The sequence below is a fragment of the Fukomys damarensis genome, unplaced genomic scaffold (assembly GCF_012274545.1).
Source record: "Fukomys damarensis isolate Sample0158 unplaced genomic scaffold, DMR_v1.0_HiC HiC_scaffold_36, whole genome shotgun sequence".
NCBI lineage: Eukaryota > Metazoa > Chordata > Mammalia > Rodentia > Bathyergidae > Fukomys > Fukomys damarensis.
Window position 1 is genome coordinate 38,764,146 of NW_022900948.1, and position 19,185 is coordinate 38,783,330.

A 19,185-nucleotide genomic window follows, 5' to 3' on the forward strand; every position below is an offset into this window, starting at 1 on the left:
GGAGAGACCATTTTTAATGTCAGTCCTTTTTTTTTTGAGACAGTCTCCATCTGTAGTTTAGACTGCTTTGGAACTCACTACATAGCCCAGGCTGGTCTCGAACTTGCAGCGATCCTCCTACCCCAGTCTCCCACGTACTGGGATCACAGGTGTGCGCCATGCCACACCTGGTGGGAGACCAATTTTGATAGGGGTAATCGGTAATGTGATAGGACATATCCTCGCCACTATGAAATACAAGGGTTTATTTTGTTTTTTCTTTAAAGAAAAAAACATTTTTCTCAAAATATGTTAATACCACAGTTTAGTGAATGTGGTTCTTTGAGAGACCAAGGTAATTATGTTCTAAAAATAAATATAATGGCAATCCTAATCAAAGAACAAACCCCCCCAAAAGTATTATTTATTTGAAAAAAATTGAAATGATTAAAATACACATTGAAGATCATCTAATATTTATGGAAAATGCCTTTTCTTTGAATGCACTCTCCAACAATACACAGAAGAGTCACATGTTAAGATTTTATTCACTTTGTTTTTATGTCTATGAGTATCATATGTATCTGTGTAAATATTAGTATAGGAAGGTGATAGTCTTCTGCTTTTTCATAAACTCTGAGCAGCCTCCATCCATGGAGCACTTCAAATGAATGAAAAGTAAAAGCCTATTTTCAAAATCTATCTTGTGTTGATTTTAGTTGTAAGACTATAAAAGAGAAAACCATTTTTAATATACTAGGAATTATGAATATACTTACTAATAAGAGAGTATTTTCACCTTTGCAGTATATTTATTTGGATTAAGAACATGAGCTAATGCTGGGCATGGTGGGGCAGAATTGCAAGTTTGAGGACAGCCTGGGCTACAGCAAGCTGGGTCCCCACCTGGATTACATAGTGAGAGACCTTGTCACCAGAAAAACGAAAAAAAAAAAGAACATGATCTGGAAAGCCAGACCATTTGAGTTCTAGTCTCAGCTTCCCGTTTTGTATCTAATTGCTGTAACTTTTCCCCTGATTTGTTAAATGGAAGAAATGATAGTGTCCCCTTTAAAGAGTTGTTAAAATAGATCTATATATTGGTCGCTTAATTACTTTTAAATCTGTGAAAATGCATTTGTCGATAGGAAGTTTCTTTTAGATGAGTGGTTCTGCCTGTCATGCAGCCCCTTGAGAACTAATGTTCAGCAGGTGTTTGCTGAGCGCCTGCTGTGTTAGGCACTCTTCCCTGGTCCAGAAATAAAAGAGGACAAAACAAAACTTCTGTCTTCTTGAAGCTTGACATTCTAGTGGATTTACTAAGAGCTTTCAACAAACTGTAGCTGATTTTTTAAATTGAAGGTGTAATTAGTGCATTCTTATTTTGCCCTATGAAATATACTATAAATATAGAATATGGTATGATGCATTGGAGCAGGGTTTTGTTAGTTTTTATTCTGTTTTCTTAAATATTACATGACGACTTTTAAGAAGGTATTTGTAACATAACTTTTTCTTTGGGCAGCAAGCCCCTTAGGAAATAATAATCTTCCCTATGTTGTTTATTTCTCATGGCAACCTTCCACTGCATTTTCTTTGGGTGCTTTCTTTTTCTTCCTGCCATTCTTAGCTTTCTATTTTTCAACTCCAGTTTACAAAGAAAATGTATTCAAAGGGTTTCCTCCAGTTCCCAGTACCTTATTAATCCTGAGAAATTACCCGGTGGGCCAGTTCTCACAATAAGGTATAAAATAGTCATCCAGAAATATGACAGAATGTGGTACCACTGTGATCTGAACAGACAGACAACTTTTAAAAGAAGAATGAGGTGAATACAGCATAACTGCTACCATTTCCATAGCCTTTTTGTCTGCCACAAACTATTTTAGAAGAGCCTTAAATTCTAAGAAAATAACAAAGCCTTTCCATTGCTTTATTATAACACTATAGAGCATCATGATTAGGACCAAGAAAGAAGACTCATAGAAATCAGTCACATGAACAGCACCTACCTGTGATCACTGTTGAGTATATCTACAGTGTTCATTTCACCAGGTTTTCTCCACCAATTCAGCCCATCTTACTGAGTGCCTTATGCGCTAGTCTGTGAACTTGGGCTGAGACATGACCTTGGCTGGCATAACCTCTCTAAATTTTGTACTTTACTATGAGAAGGTAATGGCTTTTTCCCATATATCTGGCTGGTTTCCACTGTGAAGTTACTCTTCTTTCCCCCATTCCATATGGTACTGTGATCCTCCAGAGTAACTCCCTGTGTATGACCTATAGGGAAAGTGTGGGGAGGTATGCAGCCCTTCACTGAGGACTGAATAAGCAAGTTATTTGGAATTCTGTTGCATGGGAGATTGTTTCTTCTCCCCCTTTTTTTCCATCCTTTATACAGTATATACATACAGACATCTAGATATTTCTTTTTACTGGCCATAGTCCATTATTACCTTACTTATTTTGTTGCTCAGACTGTTCCTGCTTTAGTCATTGGGGACTCCTATTTTCTTCTGCCTCTGCCTCTGCTCTTGCTTCTGCTTCTGCCTCCTGCTCCTCCTCCTCCTCCCCTTCCTTCCTTCTTTTCTTCTTTCTTCTCTTCCTCCTCCTCCTCCTCTTCCTCCTCTACCTCCTTCCCCTCTTTCCCCTCTCCCTCCCCCCTTCTCCTCCTTCCTTCTCCTTCTTCTTTCTTCTTATTTTTTTGAGACAGGGTTTTGCTGTGTGATTTAGCTTAGCCTTGAGCTCACAGTGTAGCCCAGGCTGGCCTTGAACTCACTGTGATCCTCCTGCCTCAGCCTTCCAGGTGCTGGAATTGCAGGCGTGCTCCACCAAGCCCAGTGGGAACTCTTTTCATTGGATCCTATACCCCTTTGGCGTACTTTCATCAATACAGGTTTTGTTTTGTTTGCTATCTTGGGGGAGGCTTTATTTTCTGATACTACAAAATGTTATAGGCTTATCTTACATATTTCATGCTCCAGTCTTAGAATCAACCATTTCTGCAAGTACCCCTTACTCTTTTCATTAGTAAATAGTGTTAGAAACCAAGATAAAGATGCTAGCTGTGCTTGTTGTTACTGAATGTTACAGTGCTTCTAGGTCTAGCTGCCAAAGCACACAAGTATATGTGTATGATTTTTTTTTTTAACCAGTGGATGTGTCAGTTCAGCAAACCGTGCATTTGGCATTAGAATAAAATGGAGACTATACACTTTGTATGCAGTTTTCTGTAAGTTTAGATACTGCTCTTAGTTATTTGTAGATTAGGAGGATAGGGCAACTACATAAATGATTATTCCAAAACAGCAGTATAATTGCTGTAAGAAGGACATTAATGTAGTTATGACATTGTTAAAGGACAGTTGGCAGTGTAACACAAAATCCAGAAATGGGTCTTGCTGGATGTTTGGAGGAATGAAGTGAATGGAAACCTTTTCTCTCCCTTAAGAATCACTACTCTGGGCTAAGGGTGTAGCTCAGTAGTAGAGTGCTTGCCTTGTATGTATTAGGCTCTGGGTTTGATCCCCCTAGCACTAAAGGTAAAAATTACTGCTCTGATTTATAGTTCTGTCTTAGCAATATTAAGCAAGACAATGTAAATATTCCAAAGCCAGTGATGTGGCAGAGTAAACTATTATATAACCATGTGACAGGTTACTGTGCAATAAAAATGGTATGGTAGAATAATCACCAGTAACATGAAAAGATAAAATATTTTTTGGAGTTTTATTAACTCCCAGTGAATTTTATTAACTCCAAAGTAAATTTTCAAAACAGTATAAGTTCATTTTATAAAAATACTTAGGTAAAAAGTTAGTCATATGCTTGTCAAACATTAGCTACAGTTATTTCTGAGTGGTACAGTTATCTTTCTTTTTTCTTGTTTTCCCTAGCATTATATAATAAGTAAACAAAGTGTTTTTGTTAAAATAAAAAATCAAAGGACCAGGGATTTAGAGCTCAGTACTTCCACTGCCTGCCTCGCAAGTGCAAGGTCCTCAGTTCGATCCCCAGTACGAAAGAAAGAAAAGAAAGGAAGGAAGGAAGAGAAAGAAAAAGAAAAGAAAAGTTTTGTTACTGTATTAACAAAGGAAAAGGTTTTCTTTTTAAAATGCAAAAACTGTCATTAGTTTGGGTTATGTTTATACGATAGTAATCTTATTTTGTAGGTATGTGAGAAGAAATTAAAGAGATTTGGGGTTTCTCAGAATTGAGACATGGACTTCCTCCTCTAGTATTCATAGTAATGTGAATTCATGCCTGGCATGGAGGCTGAGGCAGGTGGATCACTGTGAGTTCGAGATCAGCCTGGGCTACATAGTGAGTTCTGGGTCAATCTCAGCTACATAGTGAGACCTTGTCTAAAAAAAAAAAAAAACATGCTAATGTGAATTCAGGAAAAGTTTATGATAGCAAAATGATCTGATTGGGCTGTACTTCAAGAAAATTATCCTGACATGATCATGCTGGTACAAACAAAATTGGAGGATGATCTGTGCTAAGATCCAAATTATACATCCCACCCCCAGTTTATATGTTGAAACCTGATTGCCAGTGTGACAGTATTAGGAAAAGACCTTTGTGAGGTGATTAAATCATGAATGAAATTCTTAAGAGTGGGATTCTTAAAAAGAATCCTGTAAAAGAGACTGCAAAGAGCTGTCTTGTCTGTTCTACCATATGAGGGCACAGCACAAAGGTGACATTTAAAAGGCTCAGAAAACAAGGCTTTAAGAGGCACCAGCATCTTGATCTTTCCAGCCTTTGAAACTGAGAAACAGCTTTCTGTTGTTTAAACTTTGCATTTATGTTTTTTTATAGCCTGATCTAGGCAGGAATGTAGCTGTTACATTATCCTTGATAGGAAGAAACAGGTCTGAGGGATGATGCTTGCGATGTGGATAGAAGAGAGACTGTAGGTGAAAGATCATTTATGGGAGCTAGAATCATACACCTGCTCTAGGCCTAAATGGCAGATAAGGTGATAAAATTTTCTGCCATATGGGTAAAATAGGGAAATCTTGAGAAATATTGGTGGTGACAGATGAGGGAAAAATACTACTTTTGTGGGTATGGTACAGTATACATCCAATAAATCATAAAACTCATAAGGGTTCACTTTGATCAGAGCTTTGGCAGTTTAAATGTCTGTTTAACCACTAACTAAAGAAAATATAAACATCAGAAATTTTCTGCATGTCCCTTTCCTGCTGATTTCCCACCACCAACCACTGGTAACCACTTTCTGATTTCATTCAGTATAAGGTTTTGCTTAACATAATGTTTTTGAAAGTCATTTATATTGTTAAGTGTATTGGAGGTTTATTTCATTACTGGCTAGCATTTTATTTATTATATATTATGATTCATATCTGTGGTGGGCTTTGGGGATTTTTAGTTTTGGGATTTCAGAACTAAAATTGTTACGAATGGAATAGCTAGGTCTGAGTAGACAGATATGTGTTTAAATTGACAAGAAACTGCTAACTTACCAAAATGATTGTATTATTCTATATGTGTATTATCAGTGAGTCCCAGTTTCATGTCTCATGCCTTCAACATTTGACATTTCTTTTAATTTCAGCCAGTCTAGTGTGTGTTTATAATTTCTCAGTTATATATCCTGTTTGTTTTGCTCCTTAAAGGGACAATATGCCATTATAATTACAGCTTCAATTAAACCTTACTATATTGCATACATAAAAATAGACTTTAAAGAATTGACTTTTGTAAAATACAGCAAACATTTCAAACATTTGTTATGTGAAAAGAACAAGTGTTCAAAGGAGAAATATACATTTGAAGTTACAGCAGGTTATTTGTGCCAGTCTCTGTAGGAAATACAGAATCCACCAAAAAATGTATACACAATCCAGCAGTTTGCTATACTAATCAATGTCTGGAAGCTAACGGCCACCACTTTGAGCACCTATTGTAATTGTAGAGTCCAAAGGTAACTTGTATTAATCTCATATCTCAACAAATTTAGTATTTTTTAAATTTAGTATTAAACTACTTAAAAATTTTTCCTGATATATAACATTTTTGGCAGGCTCTGTATATGTATAAGATTAATCAATAGAAACATGTGTTTTAAAAATCATAACAAAAATCTTCTCTCAGGTCATGTTGCCCAAGGTAAATTATGTATTTAGAACAGCAGTCACAAACTGCTGCCTAGGGGCCAGATCCTGCATGCCTCTTGTTTTTGTAAATAAAATTATGTTAGAAACACTGTAATACTCATTTATTTACATATTGTCTTTGGCTACTCTGTAAAGAGAGTTAAATAATTGAGATGCTTGGTCCTGCAAAGCCAAGAATTTTTGCTTTCTGACCCTTTATAGAAAAAGTTTGTGAGACATTTCTTTATAATCTTATGGCATTTTAGTTTTCTTACAGAGATCAAATCTGGTTTTTTTGATGGCGGGGTGGAGATACATGGAGAAGCCAAAACACAACCAGACTGTTAAAAAACACCTTTGCTATAACTTCAGTAACTTTTAAGACATATCACCTGAAGTAGTTTTGCCATTCATTCCTTGTTCTTTTAACATCTGTTTGTAACATCTGTTCTATCTTAAATTATTTTACTAACTCATGAATAGTGTGATCCACTGCGTATTAAGCCATCAAGCTTTCTGCTTTCATTTACATCTATGTTTCACTCCTTTGAAACAAAAGGGATGTGTACTGTTGTGTGTATGGCTTAATTTTACAAGCTTTTATGGGGGAGTAGCAAAGGCTCTTTTCTCTTAGAAAGGTATCAGCCTTTATGTTGCTGTGATTTGTTTTCAAAACCTTTTCAAATTTAATGATGTCATTATTCTGATGGGAATGTACTGCTGTTAGAATTTCTGAATCATTTTTGTAAGGCTTGGTCTCTGGCAAGTGAAATGGATTTATTCCAAGTTCTTTAGCATATTTCCAAAGATTAGATATTTTAAGCCGTGGTTTACATAGATGTTTAATTTATTTTCATTCTTGAAGGACTGAAAAATTTAGAATATGATGGGAGACTTGGCTGTCTACATGCAGAAGATTGAATATAGATGCATATAACTCACTATTAAATTAAAATCGAAATGGATCCAAAAACTAATTGTTAAAATAGGAACATTTAATCTGCTAGAAGTTAACATAGGTAAAACTCTTGAAGATGTAGGTGTAGCAAGGACTTCCTGAACAGAACTCCAGTGGCACAAGAAGTAGTACTAAGAATCAACAAATGGGACCATGTCAACTTTAAAAACTTCTGCACAGCAAAAGAAACAACCAGCAGAGTGGAAAGACAACCTACAGAATGGGAAAAATGTTTGCCAACTGTTCCTCAGACACAGAACTAAAATCTAAAATACATGAAGAACTTGAAAAAATTAGACTCCCCAAAATATGACATCCAATGAAAAGAACTGAAATAGACATTTCTAATGGTCATTAAATACATAAAAAATGTTCAACATCACTGGCCATCAAAGAAAAGTAAATTAAAACACACTGAAATTCCATCTCACTCCAGAAGGGCTAACATCAAAAAAATCAAATAATAACAAATGCTGGTGAGCCTGCAGGGGAAAAAGACACCTTCTACATTGTTGGTGGGAGTGCAAACTAGTGCAACTACTATGGAAATTAGTATGGAGGTTTCCTCAAAAAACTAAAACTAAACATCTCATTTGATCCAAGTATTCTCCCTTCTAAATATGTTGTGAAAGAGTTAAAAAGACATTGCAGTGATACATGCATAGTTGTGTTTATAACACAACTCATTATCACTGAATTTTGAAAGTGGCCTCTATGGCCATCAACAAATGAATGGATAAAGTGCCATTTATACACAGTAGAGTATTGCTCTGACATATAAAAAATAAACTTGCATCATTTGCAGGAAGATGCACCTTGAGACAGTAGTGTTAAGTAAAATAAATGAGATACACAAGCTTAAATACCATATACTTTCTTGTATATGAGAAACCCAAAATGTAACTAAAGAGCAAAGTAAAAAATAGATAATAGGAAATAGCAAGATAGATTTTGTTCAAATGAGAAGGGGGTCAAGAGATTGAGAGAGGGAAAGGAAAGAAGATGAAAAAAAAATATAGATTTGTTATATACATCAACTCCCCACAGGTAATGTAATCATTATGTAATGCAAATGAGAAGGGGGTCAAGAGATTGAGAGAGGGAAAGGAAAGAAGATGAAAAAAAATATAGATTTGTTATATACATCAACTCCCCACAGGTAATGTAATCATTATGTAATGCAAAAATGTACTAATAAAAACTAAAAAAATTAAAATTTAGCACATGAATTTTCTTTCATTCTTTTGTTTTTATGGTACTGGGGATTGACCCTAAGGCCTCAAATATAATAGGCAAATGCTCTACCACTGGGTTACAATGCCACTCCCTTAAAAAACATTTTTTTTTTTTTAATTTTGAGACCTAGTTATTCAGGCTGGTCTCAAAGTTGAAATCCTCCTGCCTCAACCATCCTTGATAGCCATAATTACAAGCTTGTGCCACCATGCCCAGCAGTTATGTGAATTTCCAAACTGCCTGTCTCACTAGAGTGTTTTACCCTTTCATTCTCTGATGAAACTCTCATGGTGAAGAGATAAAAGATGGAACATTGATGAAAACTGGCCAGCTATAGAATGTTTTTCATTTGTTTTTCTAAACCTATGTACATTTGAATTTCCAAATCTTATTTCTGGAATAACTGTATCCTTTTCCATGTTGTCTTCTGTATTACCAGTCTGATATGACTGGCTGACATTGTGGCTGTCTTGATGTACTGTATTGATTCAAAACATCTCTTTTTATGGTCATCTTGACTTTGGAGAAGAGCAGAAGTCACACGGTAGCAGATCCATTTAATACGATGGATGAAGACGCATCATAATGTTTTTATGAACCTACCTTTCTGTTAGATGCCACTCAGTTACAACATTCACCATATTGTTCATCATACCTCATAAAGACTCCCAGGAAAGGGGCTGGGGATTTGGCTCAGTGGTTCCACCACCTGCTTCCCAAGTACAAGGGCCCGAGTTTGATCCCTGGTACCAAAAAAATTTAAAAAAAAAAAAGACTCCCAGGAAAGAACACTTCCACAACTCCTTCAGAAAGTGGTGAGAATGATGGAATGTGTACTCAGAGAAGTGGAGTATTTTGAGGGAAATTAGTGGCAATATGCTTTTTACCGTAATAAAAACTTTTAAAATTTAAACATTTACTGTGTGTTTTGATCACATTGTATATATTCATTTCTCTTGGGTAAACACCTAGGAATAAACTCACAGGGTTGTATGGTAGATGTACATTTAACTTTATTAAGAAATTGCAAACTGGTTTCCAATGTATTTGTATCATTTTCCAATCCTGACACCAATATATAGGAGTTACATTCACACATCCTTTACCAACACTTGGTGCTTTGGGTCTTTTAAATGTTTAGCATTTAGTAGATATATAGTAGAATTTATTATGGTTTTAGTTTGCATTTCCATGATGACTAGTAATGTTGACATGTTTTCAAGTGGTATTTATCATGTGTATGTCTTCTTTTATGAAATAATCTGTTAATCTCCTTCTCTCACACGTACTATGCCTTTTTAAAATTCCAATGTGTGTCTATATATTGGTTTTATGAGTTCTGTGTTCTGGATGCATCTTCATTATCAGATATATTTTATAGGTAATTTGTCCTGGTCTATGGCTTGCCTTTTTTACGTTTTTAACAGTGACAGTGGCTTTTTGTTGGTGATAGTATTCTGTTTTTTGGTTGGTTAGTTGGTTCATTAGTTTTTTTGTTTTTTGAAAATGGGGTCTTGCTATGTAGTCTAGGCTAGCCTTGAACTTGCTGTATAACCCATGCTGACAATCACTTTTAAATATTGAGATTTTAAAAACTGATGAAGTATCCATTTAGAAACGGGGGGGATTCATACTTCAGGAAGTCCTGTACATAGCTCTGCTAGGTTCTGTTTAGGTTCTTTCTCTGTAGTACTCTGCCGCCTTCCACTCCCTGGATGCTAACAAATGCCAAGCTCACATGCATGTGTACACATAAACACACCCCTTCCCCAACGCTCGCTCCCCTAGTCCCAGCCCTCACTCATTTCCCTCTGTGCTGTCATCTGGAAGCCTCTGTCTGCACTAAGCTGCTATGGTCTTAGAGCCCACCTGGATGGTTTCCTTTTATTAGGTCAGTCACCACAGTCTTAAACTGCTGTTAGTGTCATCAGGGTTCCAGTGCAGCTCTTGGAGAAGTGGTTTCCTTTGTCAGGTGTAAGTCATTTTGTGATTAAGAAAGAACATAGGCTTTAAAGTTCTTCAGTTCAAGTCCTACAACTATAAAATATTCACAGTACTGAGAACATGATTGTGAAAAGTATGTATCATTTCTGTTTGGCATCTTAAAACAGGAATATCAAGGCTTTTGGATGATATGTTTACCTATAAAATAATATCGCCTGGGAGACAATGATTTGTTAAAAGCACAAGATCATGGGCCAGGATTTAGCTCAGTGGTTCCGCTGCCTGCCTCGCAACTTCGAGGACCCTAGTTTGATCCCTGGTACCAAAAAAAAAAAAAATGCACAAGATCATGTTGTGCTCCATTTCTTTTTTTTTCCACCACCTCTGAACTGGAGATTGATTCCAGGTCCTTGCACATGCTAGGCAAGCACTCTACCACTATGTGCTCCAGTTCTTTAGCACATAAGCAAATAAAAGTTAACAAGGAACTAGAATGAGAAATAACTTGGTGCTTGGTATGTTTCACGAAGGGTTGCCGACATTGACATTTGCTCCATTTTAGTAGAAGATGAAAACATTTTACTTTATTGGCAAATACAAAGGATATTTTCTCATAGCCTCTTTACATCTCTTGACATTGGTGCTGTTTTATATTGAGTTGATTGCTATGTACATTCTTATGCCATTTGCCCTAGGACAAACCCCAATTAAGGAATTTCTCTTTTTCATTTGGGTACTGGTACATGGGCTTCATGCCAAAGAATTAATTAAAGTATTTTTTGTACCCAGTTTTTCTAATGGGAGTACTTCACCTTTTGAGATTAGGTTGAATAATTTTCTATAGCAGATTCTTTTTGAATAATACATTTCCCTCTTACAATAGAAAAGTCACCAATTCAAAAATAGGCATCTGAAATGATCAGACATTTCTCAAAGAAGTAAAAGCAGCAAGTAAATACATGAAAAAATGTTCACATCACTGGTCATTCGAGAGATGCAGATGAAAACAACACTGAGATTCCACCTCACCCCACAAGGAATGGCTGCTATCAAGAAATCAACCAATAGCAAATGTTGGCAGGGTTGTGGGGAGAAAGGAACCCTTCTCCATTGTTGGTGGGAGTACAGACTGGTGCAACCACTATGGAAATCAATATGGAGAAACCTCAAAGAGCTTGGACTAGAGGTTCCATTTGACCCAGCCATCCCTCTGCTGGGTATCTTTCCAAAAGAATTAAAAGAATCATACCACAGTGATATATGCACACCTATGTTTATAGTGGCACAGTTTGTAATAGCTAAAACTTGGAAACAGCCCATTTGCCCATCAGTTGGAAACTGGATAAAGAAGATGTGGTTTTTCTGTAAAATGGAATACTCTCAGCCATAAAGAATGAGAAAGTAGATTCATTCATAGGAAAATGGATACATATTGAAGATATACTCCTAAGTGAAATAAATAAGTCACACATGTGCAAATACCGAATAGTTTCTCTGGTGTGAAAAACTATAATAGTACATAAGATCCTAATGAGATAATTGACAATGTGAAATAGTAAGAAAAGAGCTAAAAGTGTAGGGAAAGTGGGAAGGGTAGGGGAAAGGTAATATGGGAAAAGAAAAAATACGAGAAAATGAAAAAATGGAAATAAAGTGTTTGTAAATGGGGAGGGGAGGAGGGAGTGAAGGGAGGGGAGGAACAAGGGGAAAAAATGAGAACCAAGACCTGTCGTGTAGAGGTACAAGATCCCAACAATGAATGTAACTGTACTGTATCCCTAAAATGTACCAATAAACAATTAAAAAAAGAAAAGTCGCCAACTGTGTATTTTTTGCAAAATAATGAGGTGTATTGCAGGATGTGTATAATGAAACAGGTTGCTTTTCTTCATCTTCACTTGTCCCTTTTACGTTTGCTTTTCCTTAGCCCTGGATGAGGCAGTAACTTTGGGCATTTATGTTACTATTTTATGGGATGTAAACTAGGGGACCTTGTATAAATCCTTACAGGTACTTATGTTACCGACAAAACTAAACCCTCTCTGCCCTTATGTTTCTACAGGAGTCTCCCCAAGACAGTGCTATCACCCGGGATATTAACCGGACCTTCCCAGCCCATGACTACTTCAAGGACACAGGAGGAGATGGACAGGATTCCTTATATAAAATATGCAAGGTATTTCATGTTGAAAAAAATCCAGTTTTGAATGATGGTTGTGGTTCTTTGAAATTATATGAAAGACAACTACAAAGTGTAATTGGTATTTGATGTTCAAGAATGCGAAAAAGGGGCCAGGCATTTAGCTCAGTGGCACCTTGCCTGCTTTGCGAGTGCAAGGTCCTGAGTTTGATCCCTGGTATTGCAAAATAGGAAAAAAACAAAAACAAAAACAAACAAGAATGCCAAAAAGGAGGAAAAGACTGGAAAATCAAGATAGTACAATTTAAAATTCATTAAAGAACAGAAAATAATTATAAATAAAATGATAGAGATTTTTTTCCGTTTTATTTAGGATTTTCAGACTAAAATTCTCCAGCTCCACATTTAGATTTTGAAACATTGGTCCTATGTTAAGAGCCTTGGATCCCTGTAACACTGCAAACTCCTTTTCAGAATCTACATTGTAAGTGCTAAATGTAGCACATTGGGTGCAGTCTGACAGCGCTGAGTGCCAGGTGTCATCCAGGTGGATTTAAGCATATATCACTTCAGAACACACTGATTTCTGTACAAAGATCTATACCTGTAGACTGTGAAGGAAATGATCACCTCTTCAATTTCTTTTTTTCTTTTTTTGAAACAGGGTCTCACTTTGTACCTTAGGCTGGCCTTGAACTCAAAGCAACCTTCCTGCCTCAGCCTCCAGAGTGCTGGGATTATAGGTGTGTGCCACCATGCCTGGCCACCTGCTCAATTTCAGTAATCTATTTTCAAGTAGATTATCAAATTGGGTATGGTAGCGCATTCTTGTAATCTCAACACCCTGGGTGGGAGGCTTAGGCAGGATGATTCTAAGTTGGAGCCCAGCTTGGGCAATTTAGCCAGTTAACTTAGATGCTGCCTCAAAATAAAAATAAAGAGGATATAGCTCATTGTGAAGTGCTGGGCTCGTACCCCAATATTTCAAAAAATAAAAACACAAAGGTTTTGGTTTTGTTTTTGGTCCTGGGGATCAAACTCAGGACCTTGTGCTTGCGAGGCAGGCAGCAGAACCACTGAGCTAAATCCGGGTCCTCAAAACACAAAGGTCTTGATATGTCACAGGTATTGTGCTAAAAGAAGTTGAGACCTTAGGAACTAGGTTTTAATCTTCCAGGACTAATTTTATTTATTTAGAAATATTATATAGTAGATATTTGCAACCTAGGAGACATGTCCTTGAGGAATTTATATGTTATGAGTAAGAAAGCAAAGTGACAGCTGGTTTTAGGACAGGCTAACCATAGGCTCTCCAGTGTAAATTAGATGATTTGAACTATAAAGATCCGTTGAATTTTATAAAATGTTTCTTGGGTTTGATTTTAATTTCTCCCTAAGATACACAGAGCTAAAATTTAAGCCCTTAGTTATATTTTACACGTAAGCAGCCATACCAGCCATTCCTCACCTAACTTCACATTTCCAGAAACCCTCTGTTCACTGACCCTGGTCCCTCCCTCATTGCAGTTCTGCAGTTCTGCAGTTCTGCACTCCAGTCTCCCATCCCGTGTGTGTACTAAGTACTAAGTGTGTGTTCTAAGTGTGTGTGTTCAAGTACTAAGACTTGAGCCCAAAGTCTAGAGAGAGCTAAGCAGTGGGCTTTACCCCCAGACAGGGTCTCACTAAGCTCTCCCTGCTGGCCTTGAAGTTTTCATCCTTCTACCTCAGCCTCCCTAGTAGCTGAGATTAGAAGGCCTGCATCATCACACCCAGCTTGTATCTCTTGATTAGAAACAGTCTCCTTTTTCCCCTGTGCCATTGTCTTGGTGATAATATTACTTTTGTCTTCAGTTCCTTTGTTTATTATGATTGATGTCTCTCTATCTGTACTTTTCTCTATTCACTGCCCTGCCACAGGCCTCTATATTAAGTTTCTGGCACTTTTACAAAAGATTCCTTGAATTAGTCTCCCTGTCTTTGGAGTCCAGCCTGGATATTATTTGCTTCATGTTTACACTAGAATCAGGTCATTTTTGTGGCCTCCATGAAAACTTTTAGTGTACAACAACATGAAAATAGTAGGGAGACTTTTAGATAAGGGGAGAGGGAGGGGATGGGAAGGTCATGGGTGTTAGGTATGGTCTAAGTATGTTGTATACATACGTGAAAGTGTCATAGTGAAACCTGTTACTCTCATCAGTGTACAGTAAACAAAACCCCAACACATTTAGTATTCCACATAACCCAGTAGAATAGAACAGAAACTTCTTAGTTCATTTTCTGGTCCTAACTTCCTTACCGTACTGTTGAAGATATATTGGAATATATCCTTTCCTATCCCTTGCTGTTTCTTGCCCATATGCATAATTTTAGGCTTCAGCCATATTGAACTTCTAACTTTACTCTTGATTTATTTACTTAACTTAGCCCACTGAATCGTGAAGTTTTCAAGGACAGGAATAATTTTTTATATGTGCTAGCATCTGTAGTACTTAGCACCCTACCAGATAGTGCCCATTAAATGTCAGTTAATTAATGAAATGCCTTGTCCTCGCATGTTTAATTATAGCCCCTGTGAACCTTACACTCCATGTCTCCCCAATGAATCATGTATTTTCACACCTGTGTGTATCATTCTTCAGTCTCTTCTATCAACCTGGGAAATAGCTTTCCTCCATTCTCTACCAATGGAGATCTCATACATTTTCATCCTTCTACACAATTGCTTAAACTATGTGCTGAGCACTTTATATAAGAGGACTGGATGACAATACTATATCAATTCTGTGATATTAATCATTTGCTTATTCTCATCTTACAAATTAAGAAAATAAGTGACATTCACAAGATCCAATTCAACTCTTATCTAAAGCTTATTTTTTTCTCTAACCAAGTAAAGTACTGTTTGACAAAGACATTACCAAAATTCCTTCCAAAGACTACATTTATATGTATTACTACTAATTTTTAACAATCTTAACACCATTAAGATTAATGTTTGTCAATTTTTATTAATTTGTTAGGTAGAAAATAGTGTTTTGTATTATAAGCAGATTGTTTCTAAATCCCCTTTTGTACAGCTTATCTTTAGAAAAGTATATGTATTTCTCATTGTGTAGTTCTCTCATTGGATAAGCTATGATGAAATAGGAAGTTTGATAAGATTATTGACTTCTACCCCTAAATTTAGCTCAGTGTCGCTGCACTTCCCTTGCAAGCACAAGGTCCTGAGTTTGATCCCTGGGTGGTGGTGGTGGGGATTCATATTTTAACTTGTTTATCATCTATAAGTACTAGCCTCACATTTTGCTAAGAGAGATAAACTCTGAAATACCCAATCCCTAAATTGCTTTCTTCAGACACAGGAACTTTGGCAGTAGAGAGTCAGTGGAGAATAAAGTTTCACCAGTAATAAATTTGTCAGTCAGGGAACAGTATCTTGAATCTACAGGAATTCCCCTTTCTACCACAGTTTACATGAGAACTACTAGCACTAATAAAAACAGCTTTGAAAAACAGCTAAAGAACCATAGAATAAACCACAAGGAATGTTAAGATGTTGATGTTCTATTCAAGATAATGTTCATAGGAGATGGGTAGTAATCATCTGCTGCCAAGAAAAATAAAAACAAGAATTCCAGAGGAACCCACAAATGGTTTCAGAGTAATCCCTCTTATCAGGAAAGTTATTACTGGCATTATGGAAAGAATTGCATTTTGGTGTCTTTGCCAAAAGACTTTTTCCCAGAAAGAAAAATGAATAATATTAGCAGTATTGTTGAATGCTAGCTATGTGTAAGGTGCTGGCTATGTTGAATAGAACATCACTCCAGTCTTCCGGAAGTTCAAACTCCAGAAGAGAAGATGAAAATTATAATGCAGTATGGTAAGTACTGTAACAGCCATGCATGTGTAGCAGATACCCTGAAGCACACAACTGACAGATATTCTGATAAAATTGGAGTATGTTGGGGCTTAAAGGAAAGGTGCATATTTTAGGCAGAGAAGGAAGGAGAAGGACATCCTAAGGGCACAGCATAAGCAAGGACAAGGAGCAATTACAGCATCTTTTAAGCATTGAAGTGGTTTTGCTTAATCTTCACTCCTTGGCCACTGGACGTGGCATGGTGACAACTGTATTTATTATGAAGAAAAAATGACAGATGGAGAGTACTATTGGCATAATTCATCAGCCATCAAAATGCCTCGGTGGGTGCGAGTAGCATCCTCTAATCTTCTGTGTTGTCCATGTGGCTGCCTTCATTTAAACTTCTTGTGTTTTCTCCTGACCTTTCCAGGCTTATTCAGTGTATGATGAAGAAATTGGCTATTGCCAGGGCCAGTCATTTCTTGCTGCTGTGCTGCTTCTCCATGTGAGTAATTAAATCTGTTATTACTTATACATGGCGTGTATTAGCTTATACTAGCCTTAGGCTTCAGCATGGTTTTATATTGGGTTTGGCCAGACTCTTAGACATGAGCTTTAACTCCAATATCTGGAAAATTTTTCCTTAATGTCAACATGAAAGAGAAATATGAGAATAAATAGCAGTGTTGAAAACTAGTACAAGGATAGGCTTCCTTTTTATTACTAGTAAGACTGGGCAGACTGTAATGTTGGTTAGACCCTAGGGGATATTTTTCCATCTCTAAAGTAGCCTCTGTCATTATTACTTGTTTGGGGATTTATGTATTAGAAGGGAAGAAGTCAGAGAAGTTGGCTTTCTTTAGTGCCATTTTATTCATACATTTGTTCAACAAAGACCTTTCACTCTCCAACTTATTTATTTGTTTTGTTTTGTTTTTGGTGTTTTTTTGTTTTTATTTTTGTTTTTTGAGACAGGATCTTACTATGTAGCCCAGGCTAGCCTTGCAGGCTTGCCTCAAACTCAGAATGATCCTCTTGCTCCAGCCTCCCCAGTGCTGGGATTATAGCCATGCACCACCACACCCAACTTTATTTCCTTTTAAAGCACAGAAAAGTTGAAAAACATAAAAGTGAACACCCACATATGGTATTCTTTACTGAATTCATCAATTACTGTTTTTCTTTTTTTTCAGCTTTAATTGAGTTTATTGGTATATTTTAGGGATACAGTACAGTTACATTCATTGTTGGGATCTTGTACCTCTACATGACAAGTCTTGATTCTCATTTTTTCCCCTTACCTCTGCCCTCCCTTCACCCACTCTGTTTTTCATATTAATTTCCCTTTTTGCTTCTCTTTGTATCTGTCTTTAGCTCCTGTTTTCCCACACCTTTTTTTAAAATTACATTTTGAAAGGAAATTACAAACATCAAGATTTGTTACTCCTAAGTACCTGAGCATGTTTCTTGTAAGGGTAGATGTATTCTGCAATATAATCACACTATCATGATCAGCTGAAAGGGATTCGTCATTGATTCACTGATGTCTGACACACAGTTCACATTCACATACCCACACCATCAACTTTGTAGACTCCTTATGGCAACCTGCTTTCTAACCATGAGCCACTGAAGATTCAGCCATTACATTTGGTTTCATTTAACCTTTTTTCTTTTATGTCGTTATGGAAATAAAACCATTATAAAAGCATGAATGGAGGCTGGGGATTTAGCTCCATGGTGGTGCCACCTACCTCGAAAACACAAGGTCCCAGGTTTGATCCCTGGTACCAAAAAAAAGAAAAATGAACATAAAAACCAGACCATTTTACTAGCAAAGGGGACGACATGCTGTCCTGCAGAAGCACTTTTGTATATATATGGAAGGACTGAAAAGAAGAGGACCATGTGACTGGAACATCCCATGAAGAGGGCAGAAGGGGACGGAGCTGAAACATGGCCAGAAAGTTGTTATGAAGGCCAAACTGGGGAGTCTGCAGAGAGAAACCCTTGAAAGGTTTTAAGTCATTTTATGTAGGTTGCAGTACAAGTAAAACAAAAATCTTAACTGTGAACCCAGATGGGTGGTATTTTAATCATGGCTAAAATGGTGATATTACTAAAGAGACCATTTTTAAATGTTTGTTTTATTGTTTTAGTCAGAATTTCTCTGTCACACATCTGTGTAGTTTATCTTTTTTCACAATTTCAGTTCTACATTTATCACCATTTGAGTGTCACAACCTCTTGAAAATGGTTTTTCTAGTTCTCAGTGCTTTAAACTCCATGCTCCTGCTGCAGTGTTAACATGCATGTTTTGTTGTGAGGGGAAATAGGCTGCCTTGTCTCAGAAACACTTGGGCCACTTCTCCCTCCCATGTGGGAAAGTGAAGTTGCCTTCCATGACAAAGACCTTAAAAGAATCTGTCTTTTGCCCCAAATATGGTACCTTTGCATCAACAATCTGCTCGGTTGTTTCTCACTTACTGCTTAATCTGATTTGTTTTTTTGGCCTTGTTTGATTATCAGTGATTTCTGTGCCCAGCCCACCTCTCATTTCTTGTTCAAGAAGCCCACCCACCTTCTTGATTTTTTTTTTTGAAGGCTTGCTGCAGCCACACTATGCCTGAAATAACATTATCAGTTCTTTTCTTCCACTTTGAAAATTAGACATCTTGCCAGATTCTTAGGAAGATAATTTCCCATAAAGCTATGGAAGATGTATGTACTGTTTTAAATAGGTAGCATTTGTAAACAGAAGTGAAATAGGGTTTTGTAGCACTTTTAGCACTATTGCACACATTACTATAGTACTTTAAATAGTATTGAAAGCATTAGAACATATGAAGTTTGTGCTCACTTCAGTAGCACATATACTAGAATGTATGAAGTCCTTCTATAACAAGCTTTTTTTTTTTTTTTTTTTTTT

General features: G+C 36.8%; 1 protein-coding gene across 2 annotated transcripts in view; it reads left to right on the forward strand.

The window, feature by feature from the left end:
* The window catches only part of Rabgap1 (RAB GTPase activating protein 1), a 176,744-nt gene that overhangs the window by 125,080 nt on the left and 32,479 nt on the right, over nucleotides 1-19,185 (forward strand). For both annotated transcript variants that reach the window (XM_010613494.3, XM_010613493.3), the window contains exons 14-15: nucleotides 12,311-12,424; nucleotides 16,687-16,761. In XM_010613494.3, the coding sequence (XP_010611796.1) occupies nucleotides 12,311-12,424; nucleotides 16,687-16,761 (189 nt within the window). The remainder of the gene's footprint in view (nucleotides 1-12,310; nucleotides 12,425-16,686; nucleotides 16,762-19,185) is intronic.